The 15,566-nt window shown below is 44.3% G+C and overlaps 1 protein-coding gene across 10 annotated transcripts in view; it reads right to left on the bottom strand.

The window, feature by feature from the left end:
- The window catches only part of CADPS2 (calcium dependent secretion activator 2), a 575,994-nt gene that overhangs the window by 190,084 nt on the left and 370,344 nt on the right, over positions 1–15,566 (bottom strand). For all 10 annotated transcript variants that reach the window (XM_033958190.1, XM_033958192.1, XM_033958189.1 and 7 more), the window contains 2 exons: positions 6,354–6,417; positions 3,327–3,450 (listed from right to left, as the gene is read on the bottom strand). In XM_033958190.1, coding sequence (XP_033814081.1) covers positions 3,327–3,450; positions 6,354–6,417 — 188 coding nt within the window. The remainder of the gene's footprint in view (positions 1–3,326; positions 3,451–6,353; positions 6,418–15,566) is intronic.

The following is a 15,566-nucleotide window of genomic DNA, read 5'->3' as shown; positions in this document are numbered from 1 at the left end:
CTGCCTTAATACAGTATAATTAATGATAGTAAAATGGTCACTAAGGAGTTTTCATGTTGTTATTCCTGTGATATAATATTGGTTGCTATGGTGACAAAATGGTCTTTTTGTTTCTTGTAAAGACTTGCAAAGCTGGTTAACTAATGTCTGTGAGTAAGCTTGACTAGACTAGATAATGCATATGGAAAATTGAGTATACAGTGTTAAAAGTGGCTGTTTCTGGAGCTATTTTCCATATCTAATATTTTGTAATATGTAATATGTTTAGTAAAACCCAGCGTAAAGGCAGAAAAGTATTTTGATGTTATTAAATTCACAGTTATACATTTTCTTCTTGTTATCTTTCCTTCCAAAGGGAAAGTGGCTTTGAAAACTGTCAAGCTTGTGTGTGTATGTCTGCATATCCCTACCTAATATCTAACTAGTATGTTTGGTGTCCAATCCACACAACATTTTAAGATCCTGATGGGTTACTTCTGAGGGGTTCCATGTTTGTCTGCATGTGTCAGAAAATAGACTCCATTATTTCTACATGGAACTTCCTGGGATGTTTTTCTAACACATTCCTTTACTCCACAGAAGTTGAAGTCTTGAAATCTATACCGACACTTCCTTCTCTCTTTCTCCTCCAGGTCTTCCATGCTTTGTTTGTACCATTTGAAAGATGTCTTCAATTACTTTGGGGCGAGGAAGAATTTGAGATGCTTATTAGCTGCATAAGAACTTCCTTGAAGCGAGACCCCCCCCTTCTAAGTATCTGAGGTGGAGGGGGGGGGGTTCCTGGACAAGTTGTCAAGATGAAGCCTCTCAATGCCTGCACTGTTTGGTGGCAGTTCTAATCACACAATGATAGCAACGATCCTAATATTTATGCCACTAATATGGAGCTTTTCAATTTCCATTTTAATTCAAAAAGCCTCTATGGAACAATGATTGAAGAGTCTCTGTGATGCATCACATTTCTATTTGAGAAGATGTATTTGTGGTATGACTGTGTAAAACACTGGCAGAAGTCTAAGCTGCCAAATTTTGAAGACACCAACTAGGACTTATTCCTTAAAACCCTGGCTGTTCTCTAATTTTTTTTTTGGGGGGGGGAGGAAACCCCTATCTCTTCTCCTGTCTATTCATATCCTAATCCAGTGATTCCCAAACCTGTCCTAGGGGTTCCTCAGTAGAGAATGACACAGTGACAAAATTCATCACCGTTCCCGTCCCCGCGGATAACCGCAGTAAACAATCTTCATGTCATTCTTTAAGGAGAGAGGGAAGAATCAGAGTATTAATGGCCTAACCACTGACCCTCAAGCTTTGCTTTGAAGAATGCTGGTGTAGAAGGACTGAGGTTGAAATAGACACTAAAAAATGACATGGGATTATTTCCCGCGGTTATCCGCGGGGACGGGAACGGTGATGAATTTTGTCACCGTGTCATTCTCTACTCCTCAGCTATTCAGGTTTCTAGGATATCTACAACGAATGTTCATGACAGAGATTTGCACATACTGCCTCCACGGCATGAATATTCTCCATCAACAGGGTTTTAGGATATCAACATCCTGAAACCCTAACTGGCTGGGAAGCCCCAGTACAGATTTGGGAATCGCTGTCCTTATTTAAACTTTAGCCTTGGTCAAAAATGTATGCTAGCTGTGTTCTATTTTGGTAAAGAGAAAAAAACAATAAATGTATTCACTCCTAAGGGACTACAGATAAAACTGAACAAGTTCTTCCCCTATCCCTGGCTTCAGTGTCTAGGCTAGAGAATGACACGGGGACAAAATTTTCCCTGCCCCTGGGAGAATTCATTTTCCCATCCCGGCGAGCTCTTTTCCTATCCCTGCCCCGTTCCTTCAAGCTCTGTCCTCATCTGCAGAAGCCTCAAAAACTTTAAAATCATAAGTGTTTGAGACTTGGGCTGTTAAGGCAGAGCTTACAGGGATAGTGACAGCGACAGTGACAAAACTGGTTCATACACAACCCCGCGAAAGACAAAGGCGCGCGCCAACAACTGAGCGCAAGATGGAAGCGCGTGCCAAAGAAAATTACAGTTTTTAGGGGCTCCGACGGGGGGTTTTGTTGGGGAGCCCCCCCAGTTTACTTAATAGAGATTGCGCCGGCGTTGTGGGGGGTTTAGGGGGTTGTAACCCTCCACATTTTACTGTAAACTTAACTTTTTCCCTAAAAACAGGGAAAAAGTGAAGTTTTCAGTAAAATGTGGGGGGTTACAACCCCCACACCCCCCCACAACGCCCCCACAAAGCAGCGTGATCTCTATTAAGTAAAGTGGGGGGGTTCCCCCCCATGCCCCCTCTGTCGGAGCTGTAAAAACAGTAATTTTCGTGGCGCGCCTCCACGCTGCGCTCAATTGTCTGGGCGTGCCTTTGTCCCGGCGCGCTTTTGACCTGACACCAACAAAACTCACGGGGACAGGGAAATTGAGTTCCTGCGGGGACGGGGACATCATTCCCTAGTCTAGGCCCTCTGTTTCCAGCAAGCTGAGCTCCCTCAAGAGTTTTCTCAATTCAGTGTGACCATGCTTTTTAGTTTGCCCTTGGTAAATAACATATTCAGATTAGTAAATTAACACCAGATTCTAGCAGACATTAAATAGCAACCAGTTAGTGAGCTTCCTCAAATAGCACAAAGGCTAAGAACATATACTATTTAATATAGAGAGCTTGGTAACCCCTCATTTGCACATACCATTTCCTTCCTTTGCACATGCATACTCATGCTAATGCTTTTGGGGGCACCTTTAATATGTACCTTACTGCATAGGTTGCCATTTTAGCATGCACACTAAAATTTATTGCATCATGATATTTTTTGCTACTGCATTTATGAGTTACCAAGTAGGTTTTCTCCTCATTTAACATTTCACAGCCTCATCACAAATAATTTTCTCAGTTTTAGTAATCTCACCATGAGCAGAAATGCATCAGGGAACAGCTAGAACAACTAAAAGAAGTTGTAAGATACATTAAAAAAAACAAAAAACTATAGATATAAAAAAAAAAAAAATAGTATGTTAATTGAAATCTTATTTGAAAAAAAAAGAAAAACTTTTGCTTTACTGGATCTGAAAAAAAGCAATGACAAGGGAAAACTTAATCTTGAGGCTTTCATTCAAGCGGGGTCCCAGGAGGCATATTAAAGCAGTGAATAAGAAAGGGGAAAAGCGGTGCAGTTCACCAGCTGAGATTTTAATGAGACATTTCCCCTTGCCCTGGCACAAGTTTGTTCAGAAGAGGGAAAGGGAATATTCCGTTAATAAGCACTGTTAGCTCTTAAAAGACACTTCAACAGTTTCTCAGTCTACCAACCTTCTATTTTGGCATATTCTGTAAGCCGTGTATAATTGATCAAGGCAGCCTTCTCCAGACACTTTCGAACCACTTTCTTCACTTCTTCTGCCGCTATGGGTGTGGCAATATCTTTCATTAATACCTATGCATGAAACAAGTCCACAGAGTTAACTTACTGGCTTCTCTTTTTTTAAACATGCATACACTAGGGGTTGTCCAGAAAAACCTAAAGTTGGAAAAACGGTGCAAATCGAAGTTTTTCCCATGAATTTGATTGTGCTTGATTAGAAAATAAGTGGGGGTGGGGAGAAGGGCTGCAAATGCTGCTTCTATAGCAGTGGTCTCAAACTCGCGGCCCGGGGGCCACATGCGGCCCAACAGGTACTATTTTGAGGCCCTCGGTATGTTTATCATAATCACAAAAGTAAAATAAAACAGTTTCTTGATCATATGTCTCTTTAGCTATAAATTACAATTATTATTAAGACATAGCCAAAAGTTCAGATTTATAAACTATAAAGAGTTTTACCTCATGCAAAATTGTCATTTCTTTAATAAGACATTAACTATTTTTTCTGGGGCCCTCCAAGTACCTACAAATCCAAAATGTGGCCCTGCATAGGGCTTGAGTTTGAGACCACTGTTCTATAGCATCTCCAGCTAGTCTAAGGAACATAAACCAGGATTGGGAATCAAATCCAGGTCTACTGCATAGCAGCGTACAGCATTGCCACTGAGCAGCGAGGTTGCCTACTTGATTTCAAACATTTCAAGTATTAGCTCCCACCCCTCCCTGAACTATTCCACTCTTTGCTCTAGATCCAAAAGAAAGTAGAAAGAAAAACAACACAGAAGTTGATGCCACTTTATAGACCAACCAATATATAGAGGCATGAGCTTTCAAGGATAAGTGTCCACTTTATCATGCATGTGGCAAAGCACGGATAGGTGGCCAGGGATGGGGGGGGGGGGGGGGGCAAGACAAGAGTGATTGTGGGGGGAGGAGGAAGAGTTTTGTTTTCAGCTGAAAATGCACTGGCATTTGTGACCAAAACCCAAACCCGGATATCGAGCTGGTTTCAGCGTAGAATCCATAAATGAAATTGACATTCAGTCAGCCTCTACACACAACTGTTGTTCCCTAAGGCCTGGGACTCTGTAACCAGTGCTGCTGTTGGCGGCCGCCAATCACGTGTCAATCACGCAATAGCGCCGGGTACAGAAATGCACCTCCGGCAAAGGTAGGCAATGCAAATACAGGCCAAGGTTTCCCTGGCCTACATTTCTGGTGCCTACCTATTATGTAAATTGTGCTTCCATGGGTGTCTTAGGCCACCTAAAGCCACTTACAGCACTAGCCAAGCCCACAGTGGTGTTAGGCAGCTTAAAGAGACTATGGAGGCATGATTCTGGGCTGATTTTTTAGGCGCTTTGACGGAAATCTTGTTTCTCCATTGCTAGGCCTGATTTGTAGAATGCCTTGTCAGGAATTCCGAGATTCTGTGGAAATTTATTGCAGTTTAAAAAATTACTGAAAACTCATCTCATTGTACAAGTTATTTTCTTGACATGAGAAGATTAGACTAATTGCAGGTATCTGGATAACGTCCTCCTCTTTATAAAGACATGAGTAGTATTCTTCTTTGCCTTCTATGTTTTTACTGGTTTAGGTTTTTTTATTGTTTTAAGATTATTGTGGAAATGTGATGTATTCCATACTATGTATGTTTATTGTGAGTTGCTTTGGTTTAAAGAGGATTATAAATGTTTTAAATAAATAAAAAAACCAATGGCATTTTTTTTTACTAAGTTTGGGCGCATAAAAATCCGGGCCTAATTAATTACCTCCTGCATGGAGTAACATCTTGGATAATTATCTTCCACAGGCAGGATGAAAGGAAGAGCGGCATGAACTCTCTCATTTGGGGAGTGTTTCGTTCTTATCATTCTGAGAAGAATAAAGTTCACTTGAGGGAAAGCACTTTTGTTTGATGCTGAAAAGAAATACAGTAGACTCTCTGTTAACCAGAACTCTCAAGCAACCAGCAAATAAAATCAAAGAAATACTGTAATACTTTAAATAAAAATGAAAATAAAATCAATTTCTGGTGGAAATTTAAGTGTAAACTTGGCACGCCACACCTGAGTACGCCCACGCTTTGCCTACCACATGTCCGGTAGTTTGTCTGGAGCAGCTTATGGTATGGCATAGTATGGGGTATAGTATTAGTTAGACCTAATTTTAATAGCAACTCTCAAACAACTAGAAACTACATTTATCCGGCATCTATCAATTCCCATGGGTGCCGGTTACTTGAGAGTCTACTGTATTTTGGAGCAGCAGCAGCAAGAACCAGGATGGGCTAGAAAGACTTGTTTAAGTCTTTATAATAATTAATTGATTGAAAAGTCCTCATTAGTTGGCTCTGAACTGGATTCTCGATATTGCGGCAGAAAGATTTATCACCTTGGCAGGAGAGCACCTGGCAAAGCTAGGATTTGTGTGTTACACCTATTTAAAGGGCCAGCATGGTTGCTGTGATCCTGGTATCTGCTAACTGTAGATATATTCATTAAACTATTCACATTTTTTGACTTGAACTTTTTCCTGAGGTTTTTTGGTCCGGAAAGGTAGTAATCCAATAAGCAGTGATGTATCCTATAATCAGGGGTCTCAAAGTCCTTCCTTGAGGGCCGCAATCCAGTCAGGTTTTCAGGATTTCCCCAATGAATATGCATGAGTTCTATGTACATGCACTGCTTTCAATGCATATTCATTGGGGAAATCCTGAAAACCCGACTGGATTGCGGCCCTCAAGGAAGGACTTTGAGACCCCTGATTATAGGATACATCACTGCTTATTGGATTACTATCTTTCCAGACCAAAAAACCTCTATAATATATATATATATAAAACGCTTTGATTGTACCACAGAATAGCAGTATATCAAACCCTTTACGATACACACTGTGATAGTCTATCTTGTTTAACATCAAAATATTAATACAGAAAATGAATGCCAGAGTAGAAAGAAAAAACATACCCTTTCAAGTAAGGACAATGTGGCTTTTAAAGCACCTTCAGGCCGCCCAAAAGGAAAACAGTATCTTTAAAAAAGAAAAAAAAATTCATTTAAGTACCCACAATTCACAGTCTATGCCTTTGTACTGGTTCATGACAGAAGCTTCATTCAGAGTGTTATAAAAACAAAACAGAATGGGTCTTATCATGAAACACAGCTACCAATACAAAATAAATATGAGATGATCAGACAAAATATATAATTTCAAAGGGAAATGTAAACTCTCCCTGTTATAAATGTACATAAAAGCATAAATGAAAACAGTAGTAAGCCGAGAACAAAACGTTTCTTTGCTCGTTACGATGGCTCCAGCTTGTTAAAAACAGATGCCCAACATGATCATGTTTCGTTTAGGGCTGCTTCAGGGACATACAAATTATCAATTGTTTCTAAATTCTGACCTTGACCAACTTATAAATGTGTTACACCGAAGCCCAAGTTGGAAATGGCCGGATTTTAGATCCGATTGGTACTTTTTATGCCCCTGAAGCCGCGCTCTCCTCCTGAAGCCTTCCCGTTTCCGCTCTTCCGCTGAAGGTGTGTGTGGGGCAAACACCCCCCCCCAACTACAATCATGATCTCCTTCAGAGGGATGTCGACACACTCTCAATCTGAAGATTGCTGCAAAAACCCCCCCCCCACTACACTTACAATTGTGCCCCGAAAATCCCAATCCCTTCATACGTGCACTTGTTGGTGCGTGCATTTGGCGGAGCAGAATTGTCGAGGCACAATTGTCCTGCATGCTATTGACGGTGTACCATATAGGGGTGTCCAACCTTGCTCCTTGAGGGCCACAATCCAGTCGGGTTTCCAGGATTTCCCCAATAATATGCACGAGATCTCTCTGCACGCACTGCCTCCATTGCATGCAAACAGATCTCATGAGTATTCTCATTGTAGAAAACCTGATCTGGCCATGGCCAGCACATGAATTAGCATGTTAGCTGTTAGCAAGTAAGCATAACAGCGTGCGCTAATTCACATGTCACAGGCAGGAAACGGGCAGATTATGGGTGAAGAATGAGCATGGACTGCTCAGTAAATTTAGTGCATGGTACTTTACAATGTCCTGTCACGTGCGCAGTTAGAATGCATCCACTTATGGCCTCCAAAATAGAAGACTGTTAAGTGCATGCATGCTAACTGCAAATATACTTCATTCTATAATCCTGCATGCACATTTTCATGTTTAGCACGCAAATTAATTGCACAGTTATTGAACAGACAGTTATGCATATAGGTTAATTGGTAAATTAGTCACTAATTGGCGCTGATAATTGGAGTTAGTTGGCGCTATTTGACACTAATTTGCAGCTGTGCATGAAACTGTACTTACCCCTCCTTTTACAAATGCGTACTGTGGGTTTTCGCGCCGGCAACTGCTCAGACGCTCATAGGAATTCTACGAGCAACGGAGCAGTTACTGCTTCTGCCAGTGTTAAATTCCATGCTACTTGTTCGTATAAAAGGAGGTTAATTAGTTAAAACGGCACAGAAAATTAATGGTGTGGATGGAAGAGTGGCTTGGGGATGGGGTGGGAGGGTGGAGCGGGGGCGGAGATCAGGAGCCTGCTCAGCGTTTATGTCAGGGGTGGGCAATTCCGGAATCCAGTCTGGTTTTCAGGATTTCCCCAAGGAAAGAAGTGCATGCAAATAGATCTCATGCATAGTCCTTGGGGAAATCCTGAAAACCCGACTTGATTCCGGCCCTCGAGGACCGGAGTTGCCCACCCCTGGTTTATGTGCTAAGTATTTACAAGGTGAGGCAAAAAAAGTAACCCCCCCTAGAGTTTATTGCTATTTTCTCAGCAACCGCTTGGAATTTCACAGAGAGATTTTACAGCTTTATTTGTTGTTACTATCTAAAGTAATGTGCTGAGAGGAATGAGATTATCTTTAAGCACAGCAAATAGGTCAAATGGAAATATATTTTGGAGGAATGATAGAAATAGGTATGGAATTATCACAATTGTGAATCTAATTGTAATGAATATCTCTTTGTATTATATTATTGTGTATTTACTTGATTCCTTCAATAAAATGTTATAAATTAAGCACAGCAAAGTTACAGCCTTTTTAGCATGACCCAGCGATTTACACGCATTCAAAAATGTTTGTAGTGTAAAACTACCATTATTTGAAAATGGGGCACCAGCTTATTGTTAATGGGTGGCTAAAAACGTGAGCGGTTTCTCACACCCGAAAATCCCGGGTTCGGTAAAGCATCGAAGTTTCAGTGTTTATTTGAACTTGGCTTCTCGGAGCTTACTACCTCACTCTGAGGATACACTACATAATTCAAAAATGTATTATTACATTATTTTCGTTCCTGCAGCACTGCTCCTTGGAAATATTGGCATTTGTTGCACCCTTTTGTGACTTTCAAGTATCTACGGCAGCTTTTTTTTTTTTTGGGGGGGGGGTCAGATATTAGAGAGAGCAATACCTCTATCGATTAGATTGCATTGGTTGCCGGTTGAAGCTCAGTCTTTTTAAAAAAAAAAAATTTGTTCTTTGGTTCATTGAATTCTATATGCCGCTGCTCCAAGTTAAATGCAGGGTTTAATATTGAAATGGGATGCTTAACCGCAGTCTAGGGAGTTTTTAATTCTTCATTTCCCTACATGTAACAAGGTATAAGGCTATTAATTCTGCTCTGTTTGCCTATCAGGCTGTCAAATAGTGGAATCGGTTTAGAAAATAGATGTCAGGAAAGGTACATTCTGTTCCCAAGAAAGCTGAAAACTTTTTTTATTTTATAAGTTTTTGAAATGCTCATAGTATGTTTTGATTTTTATCTTCTTCTTTTATGCTAGAAGCATTTGATTGACTATTACAGTCTGTAAACTGCATTTCAACTGTAAGCCACATTGAACTTCACGGCTAATGTGGACTATTGACTAATGCGATGTATCTACTACAAGACCCACAGAGGCAAATGGTACACACCATTCATAAATGATCTATTTTATCTTTAAAGCAGAAACAATACAAGACCCTCTGCCAGTTGCTGCTGCTAATTTCAGTCTTTTTTTTTTTTTTTAGCTTTATTGCTATGCAATAGGTGTGCTTTAGGTCTTTCCTTTATGCCACAAAAAATAACTTTCTGCCTGAAAAGGACAATTATTTTTTAGTGGACATCAAGATTAAGAATTGATACTTATGCCAAACATTTAGCAGGGAGACCGCAATCAAAAATGTAAAGGTATAACTGGCTTTATAAAGTTATGTATATTTTCAGTGCCAGTTATACTCATCATATCTGCTGCTTTGAAATTTGGGCAGCCACTCATATGTTTACAACTTAGACCAACTGTTTATCTGTTTATATGTTCTGTGGATTAACTTCATTGATGAATATATAATTTTTTTTGCCTGCCTTCATTCTACTCCTAATAATGTTCCTTTTCCACAATATAGGGTGGTAGAATATATCTGTAGAATTGCCCCAGGGCACTAACCTTGTGGACTCCAGCTAGTAGATGTAAGCAGTAGTGTTACAAAGATAAATAATATCCCACTGCCGTATTTTGTGAGGGATTCCTCTTGTGTTGCATCTATAGCCTCGAGATCCACTGGGAAAGGGAATGAAATCAGAAACAGCAAATGTAGTCTTGCCTTTGTAAGGAGCTTGACGTTCTGGATGCTGTGTTGATGCCCTCGGCACCGATGCTGATTACTGAGTCATAGAATATCGAGTGTCGGGTTCCGAGTCCCCCGCCATACTCAATGTCGATGCTGATGCTGTACCGAAAAGTTTTTCGAACTGATGATTTGGGGCTTTGAGTGACCTCTTTTGTATATGGAGGCAGAGGACACAGCTAATGTCCCGATATTCGGTACCCTTTTTGACATGGAGTGAAAAATGGCCAATGCAAAATCCAAGGGCTCAATAGCCCAGGGAGCTCAACTATGAGTTAGGACACTGAAAATAGTTGATGCTCCCAAGAGGAGAACAACAGGGCCTGGAGTAACCTGAAAGTCAAAAAATTAAAATTGATGAAAATGAACCAAAGTCAGGTAAAATGCTGGAATATGATGAAAGCAATGAACTATAAGGAAATTAATAAAAAGTAAATACAGGAAGGCATAAAATAAGGATAAAGGTTTGATGCACTGAAGAAAGAACCAAAGACACAGCTTCTCGGTGCCTTGAGAACTGATGGTCCCACAAGCCAACATCGGGTGGGAGGGCACCAGCACGCACGTGGTAGGGGCACTGCCCAAAAAATTTAAAGTGACTTGGTAGTGTCCGTACCAGGTTCCATGGGAGATGTCCCCTACATGTGAGAATATTATGCCTTCTTGTCCTTGGAGAACAAACAAACAAAAACCCCCAAAACAAATGTAAAACCCAATTTCTAAAGGGCTGTTTGATATCACATTGTCTCAGTGCCCTTGAAACAAAATGAGGCAATGTGTTAACATTCTTGCAACCAATAAAAATGAAATCTTTGGGAAGTAACCACAAAAGCGAATAAGGGATCTTGAGTATGCTGGTTACACAGCAAGTCTCTTTTCATATTACAAGGCCATTTCTTTGGCAGATTTAAAAAAAACAAAAAAAACCCTGTATATGCAAAGCCTGGTTTTCTATCAATGTCTTCACTCTTCGAGCCTTCCTTAAAAGAAAAAGATAATTGTCTTCTCTAAGACAGACCATTTTTTACAAGGTTAAAAAATATATAATAAACTGGACTTTAGCTTATTTAATATGGATATATAGGCTTCATTGTCTCCTACAGTCCTAGCCATTAATGAAAGGATTAAACAATCTGAAGCTCGAAGAACCAGGTTAGATAAATCTGTATGCCTGCATGTGTAGCTCTGGTATACTACCTTCTGCTTTGCTGTGCTGCTTTCTCATTTACTGGTCTGTTGCGTTAGCAGCAGCCCCTTGGGGGCATTAGCAAATTAGCAAAATAGACTTAATCAGCTTGTACCTCTTTATCCTTAATCCATTTTAAATAAAATCCAAGTTTGGCCTTTGTATTTCTTTCCTCCTGCCTAATTCTTCTCCAATATTTGCATAATCCTTGTATTATCTCTCCCTTTTTATACTCCTATTAACCTGTAGGTGACAGAGTTTATGAATGAATGTCACGGATCCAAAGATTACACTTAGGATTTCAGATCAAGAGGTCCCACTGGGTATGTTCTGAAGTGTTATTAACTTCATATGATATGTAAATAATGTAACACTTGTAATGTGCATGTGTTCCTGAATCAAAATGGGCAAAAGCAGGACTCTAATTAACATGTACAATTATTCCATATTTAGCAAAAGGATAATCTATTTGAAGCAATTCTTGCCATAGACTTTGCACTGACCTGGAAAATACAGGACAACAGTAATGCCAAATGTAATATTTACTCATTAGAGCTAAGAAAAATAATACAGGTATTAATTTTAATGAGGAATATTGGGCCAAAGAGGTTGCTTGTGTGAGTTGTCTCTATAGTCATAACAAGAACCTGCAAATAACTCAGATACGTTTCTTTTTTATTTAAAAGGACTTTATTTACAAAATCCTTGCTCAATATACTTTTAAAGGAATTAGGAAAGGAGGTTTTATAGGAATTAGGAGAGTAAGTTTGTGAGAACATTGCAAAAGTTCTGGACTGTGCTCTGAAAATTTTCCTCCTGTTCCATTAAAAAAAAAAGAGCTCGAAAGAGCTGGTCTCGATGGGCAACTATAACAATGGGCTGGATGGCCCAGGTTGGTCGCCCATGGAGAAGCAGCTCATAAGTGAGAGGGAAAGGGGGAGGAGGTATGGTGGAGGAAAATCAGGGCATGATGGGAGAGGGATATAGTACGTGCCTTTGAGGTTCAGAGTCCTTTCCTGTCCCTCGGAGGCAGCTTTGGTGGGGTTGGTCAATGGGTGAGAGTGCGAGGCCTTGGTCTATTTGGGGGGACTCTGGCTGACTTGGAGGTCTGGTGGGCAGGAGTACACTATGGTAAAGGAGGAAAGGGAAATGACTGGGATTTGTGGATCTCTTTGGTTGTCACGGGTTCGGAGGCTTTGGCTTGCGTTCCCAGGTGTGCGGTTCGGGATGTGCATAGGTTATCTGCCCAGGGTTGGGGGATGCCAGAGTCCTCGGTTGGGTGGTGGCTTTGAGGGGCTCGCGCGTGCGACCATGTCCTGATCCTTTGTGTAATTAGTCTGCGGGGTTCTGTGGTGTGGCTCCCCTTTGGACGCTTGCTATGGGGGAATTGTGGGGCAGCTGGGTGTGGTTCTTTGGCAGCCCTGGGGCTTTCTGGTCCCAGCGGCGGGGTGCCTTTCATGCTGCTGTCTTGGTAGGCTGCAGTATTATGCACGATTGCCTGCGGCGCATGTGTAGGGTCGCATGGGTGTGCGGCGGCTGAGGGGTGGTTGTGGTGTCCAGGCCCTTCATATCGGGTCACGGATTACTGTGCAGCAGGAGTAAAGGAGCTCTTTGGCCACAGTTTGCACTGTGCGGGGTTGCGGAGCCGGGTGGAGGAGGGGCGAGGCCGCTGCCTTGTGTGCCTCTCCAGCAGCTCTTGGGCCTCGTGGCGGGGGGGAGGGGGGAACGACCCTGCGGCAGACTTTTCGCTCAAGTATGGAAAAAAAAGGGGGACGGGCGAATGGTTGCGGCGAAGATCACTGCATGTGGCTCCTACACAAGCATTGTTGGATCTGTGGGCTGTGTGTAGAATGGGGCAGGAGCGGTGGGGGCCTTCCTGATAGGGTTGTTGACACTAGGGTGGGCGGGGGAGAAAGCACCTGTGGCTCTGTGGTTTATGGTATTGTTTCCATCTTCAGATTCCATTGCTGGCTGGATACCTCAGCACAATTTCCTATTTCAAAGGGGTGGGGAGATCAGATGAAGCATGGGATGGCCAGGAAAGGGGGAGGAGCAGTAAGTCCAGAGCTGGGACAAGGGTGTTCCAACTGGTGTGTGTCCTCGGGGGGCAGGTCTGGGGCACTACTGGCCAGTTGCTGCTGTTCTTTCTGGTTTTTTTGTTTCAGGTCCGGTTGCGGCAGTCTCGGTGGATCCTCACTGATTCACTGCCAGGCAACGGCCCTGAATATCAGAAACCGCTGGTGCCAGTGACCCTGGACAGAGCAGCATATTGCAGGGATAGGCTGACATGATGGTTGCTGTGGATGGTGCCATTCTTGCTTCAGGTACTAGGATTGGCAGGGACAGGGTGGCATGCCCTTTTGCCTGCTGGCCGCAGGATGTGGGGGCTGTTCTGCGGCAGCAAAATGTGCTTGGTGGGGGCATGGCTCAGTGGGCTACCGGGGGGGGGGGCAGGGCCAGGGCGGTTCTGTGGATTCCCGGGGGGGGGGCAGGACTGGGGGGTATGGCGGACATCCTGGGGGGGGGCATATCCATGGCATTTTTGTGGTCTCCCTGGGGGAGGTAGGACCGGGACAGTTCTGTGGTCTTCCAAGAGGGGGAGTAGGAACGGGGTGTAGTGCTGTGGACTCCATGGGGGCACGATGTGGAGGTGCAGCAGTATCCCTGGGGAGATGGGTCTGGAAGGTCCGGGGTTCCTCCGGGGAAGGCCTAGGTTGGTTGACTCAGGTTAAGTGTGGGGCTGGGGGGCCCCGCACAGCGGCTGGGTAACTTGGGATTGCCATTAGGCCTTGGCGGGTGTGGCCAGGGCAGGATTAACTAATAGGCCAAGTAGGCACGTGCCTAGGGCCTGAAATGGTCAGGGGGGCCCGATGAAGGAGGGCATCAACATTGTTTTTTCCAAACGGCGATGGGCCCCTCCAGCATTGATCGGCAACGCGGGCCCCCCCAATCGGCAACGCAGGCCCCACCCCATCGATGGAAAGTAAGACAAGCAAGCAACGGGGGTAAGAAAGGCAACGGGAACTGTAAATGTGCAAGCGGTGCTGCTTGCCCAAAGCTTCACTCTGACGCAGCTTCCTGTTTCCGCCTGGGCTCATGGTGGGGCGGGGCGGGGCAGGGGGCCCAGTGTACTTGTGTGCCTAGGACCCTCGACAAATTAATCCTGCCCTGGGTGTAGCAGGGCTCACGGTGGCGTTCAGTCTCCTCTAGGGTTGTGTCTACAGTCCACTGCAGTCAGTTCAGGTTGCCTAGGGAGTAGTCTTCTTCCCTGAGATTCGCTGGGCTCTCCGTAGGGATTTTGGTGGTTCTCTGGGAGTGGGATTCGGCAGGGCAGATGGCATGTCAATGGTGGGAGTTGGGATTGGGGATATGCTATGCCACGTCTGTGGGCTGGACAGGGTGGTTCAGGGATGTCTTGAGTCGGCTAGGGGAGTCTGTGGTTGTCAGGGACAGGGCAGGGTGATTCTGGCTTTGTCGCATGTCCAGTGGTTTAGTGGACATTCAGGGGGGAGGGGGAGCATGGCTGATTGTAGGGTGCCATGGGCCCCTGCACCCCCCCTTCGTTGCATGCCATTGAACATGGGGGCTGTCCTGTGGATGCAGCAGTGGCTGGTTGTGGCAGGACCGGGTGTTTCTGTTAGTTATTGGGGGGTACCAGGCTGTGCGAGGCATGCCAGTGGCTGGAGTGAACTGCGGGGTTGCTGTCAGGGCACCTCGAGTCCATAACCCCCCCCCCCCCCCCCCGGCTGGTATGCTCCGAGCGTGGGGACTGTTCTGCGGCTGTGGCTGGATGTGCTGGTTCTTGAGGGGGGGGGGGGGAACCAGGCAGCACGAGGGCATGCTGGTAGCTGTAGCGGGTTGTGGGGTTGCTCTCATGACGCCTCGAGCCCATGACTCCCCTTCCCCACGTTGGCCGGCATGCTGCAGAATGAGGGGACTGTACTGTGGCTGCGATGGGTTGGCAGGGCTGAGGGGTCTGCGGTGTCTTAAGGTGGGGCCGGGTAGTTATATCGGTTATCCGGGGGCAGACCCATGGTGCCAGGGGTTAAAGGGCTGGAGCAGGCTGCGTGGCTGCTATCAGGACACCACGGGTTCACAACTGCCCCCCTCCTTTTGTTTCCGGGCGGCATGCAATGTGCCTGGTGTGGCATGTGGCTGTGTCATAGGGCTGGACCAGGGTGGTTTGGTGTGGGCCCGGGCTGTGGTTGGGGGGCTGTGCCGGGGGGGGGGGGGGGCGGAGGCACGGTCTTTTTGGGTTGGCACAATAGTTGGATGGTTTTTTCAGGATACAGGGGACTGACATGGGCAAGGAGTTTTCTCAACGGCCTTTGGGTGTGTAGTTG

Source organism: Geotrypetes seraphini, chromosome 9, assembly GCF_902459505.1.
Source record: "Geotrypetes seraphini chromosome 9, aGeoSer1.1, whole genome shotgun sequence".
Taxonomy (NCBI): Eukaryota; Metazoa; Chordata; class Amphibia; order Gymnophiona; family Dermophiidae; genus Geotrypetes; species Geotrypetes seraphini.
Note: the sequence above shows the minus strand (reverse complement) of the source record. Positions and strands in the feature narration are given on the sequence as shown.